General features: G+C 30.5%; 1 protein-coding gene across 1 annotated transcript; it reads right to left on the reverse strand.

Moving 5' to 3' along the window:
- Nucleotides 1–5: 5 nt before the first annotated feature.
- On the reverse strand, nt 6–1,941 carry LOC108771306 (dystrophin; the record flags this gene model as incomplete). Its single annotated transcript, XM_018550865.1, has 7 exons — nt 1,904–1,941; nt 1,218–1,354; nt 932–1,139; nt 527–770; nt 345–456; nt 119–285; nt 6–50 (listed from the first exon to the last, which is right to left on the reverse strand). Coding segments are annotated over exons 2-7 (876 nt in total), but the record flags the coding sequence as incomplete, so codon positions are not given.
- Nucleotides 1,942–2,506: the final 565 nt, after the last annotated feature.

Genomic DNA, 2,506 nt, shown 5'->3' on the forward strand with positions numbered 1-2,506 from the left:
TTATTTCTGATCAGTTCAAGAATCAGCTTTGTAATTTCACGATGTGAAGTCTATAAAAGCATTGTTTCTGAGTAACATGTTTCATACATTAGAGAGAAAATGAATTTAAACATTATACCTTCACACAAAATTCACGAATTGGATGTTTCAATTTATGTTTATTTGATATTTTTCCTAAGAGAAAACAGTCCTGGCATTGATGATATCCCGTACATTTTAAACATGTGTATCTTGGTCCCTGTACCGGTGTTACTTTACATGAGGAACATCTGATATTATGTACAACTGCAAGTAAAAATTGTTTATTATTATATTTAAATACACGCGATAACTTTGTCACTTACTATGTTCTGCAGATTTTATTCGATTGAATGTTGTTATCCAGACTAATAATGGAGGTTCTTGCATAATCCATGCAGCAAATTCTACTTCAGTAATCCCAAGACCACCCTGAGACTAAAATGGATTGACAAAATGATTAAAGAGCTCGTTTTAATGGATAACACAAAATTAGTTTTGTTCATACCTTTATAAAACAGGCATCTATATGTGACTGAATCTGTTCATATCCATACGCTATATTTTCTCCTAGCATTTCTGTTATTTTGCAGATATTTGTTAATAAGGTATGCAAACCAGCTCGAGATAAACACGCATTGTGATCAGCCAATTGTTGATATAGATATCCATATTTTTCTTGTAATTTACCACTACACAGCAATACTAATGCAACTTTTACTGAAAACACTAAAATGTTTCCAGTATTTTGTCTGCAAAGTTAAACACATTTTCATGTTGTTTCAAAATTTTCTTTTTAATACAACTATTACTAAGAGTATATGTGTATATTTAAAGAGAAGAACAGTTAATTATAAAATTGAGAGATTATAAATACAGTAATATTATTTTATATAGAGAGATAAAAACTTACTTGTCAAAAGTATTCAGGATATAACTTGTGGCAAGCTTGGTTACAAGATCAACGTCAAAATTGAAATTACTTTCTTTCTGCGCAGCAAAATAGATGTCAGATAGAACATCCTCAATTTCACTTGGGTCTAAGTTGACACAATTTTCAGTGATGGACAGCCTATGACGTTCAAATACTCCTGCTATTAATTCCAGCTGTACATGTATCACTAAATAAGAATAAAAGAATTTGAGTAAAATCAGTGATATTTTATTCAACAAAAGATCAGATAAAATTGATTACTTACTATTCAATTCTCTATGTAATATTTGCATTTTTGCAGCAGTTCTATATGATGGATAACGAATAGCATTGCACTCTTGCATAGACCGCATGATACTTTCCATGATGGAATATTGTCACTCTGAATTGTTTGACACTTAGCTATACATTTTCAAGCGCATAAGTTTGAATTGTTGTTGTCAAAAATAGTTTAGAAAAATATTTTTTTAAGTGTTTATACGAAATTATTAATTATATATTCTTAACTTTATTAGTGAAGAAGAAAAACAAAGTAAATAAAATTGTAATACTCTTGTAAATGAGTATATTTTTTATATCCCCGTTTATAAACCTCTATTTATACAAATTATTTAATATACAGCTTTACATAAAATAATTAATAATGTTAATACAAAAAAAAAATAAATTAGTATTTAAAAATATTGCACCTGTTAGCATTAATGGTTAAAAGATATGGTATTCAATGTTGTACTCTCATACAGTAAATAGTTCAGAAAAGGAGTTTTTAATTACAATTAATGTATATAATAAATAATTTAATATTTCCCGAATTTATGATAAATTAAAAGGCGTAATCGATTCGACGATATCAGTTCGATAAAAAACAAAAATATATCAACATAAAGTTGAAACAAATTATAAGTGTGTCAGAGAACAGTATTTTTACGAGAATTATCGAAAGATGCTTACTCTCTGTCATCTCAACATAACTTTGTAGTTTAAATATTGACGTAAACAAAAGAAACGATCTCTTTCTGGGTTTAACCACGAAACGTAAAATGTATAGAAGTCACAAAAGAGTAGGAAAATATAAAGAGTCACTAACAACCAATTAAAAACCGAACTTGACGTGACGAATGGACTAGTGACACTAGTGTTACTCCGTTCTGGTAATAATTTTTATTCATTATTAGTTATTACAGAATCGCGTGCAAGCACGGTGTGCAAGTCTATTAATACAAGATTAATTGCTCAAAGATTTTCTCAGGTAAGTTCAGACGTAAATAGTGCGCTCCAAAAGAGAAAATCACATATAAGCAGACAACGGAGCAACCGTCTCACCACGAAGTCACGCAGCCCGACGACAGAGAAACTTAGGTTATAACCTTATACAATCATGTCGGAAAAATTCGAGGATGGGCAATTCAGCGACGTTGAGGAGGAGGACACACAACCTTGGGCGTAAGTTTCATGTATTTTGTTTATATCCTTAATTTTCGAAAGAGAGATAAAACAACGAGAAAGAGAGAGAGAGAGAGAGAGAGAGAGAGAGAGAGAGAGAGAGAGAGAGAG

The sequence above is a fragment of the Cyphomyrmex costatus genome, unplaced genomic scaffold (assembly GCF_001594065.2).
Source record: "Cyphomyrmex costatus isolate MS0001 unplaced genomic scaffold, Ccosl1.0 C2337805, whole genome shotgun sequence".
In the NCBI taxonomy this organism is placed as follows: Eukaryota; Metazoa; Arthropoda; class Insecta; order Hymenoptera; family Formicidae; genus Cyphomyrmex; species Cyphomyrmex costatus.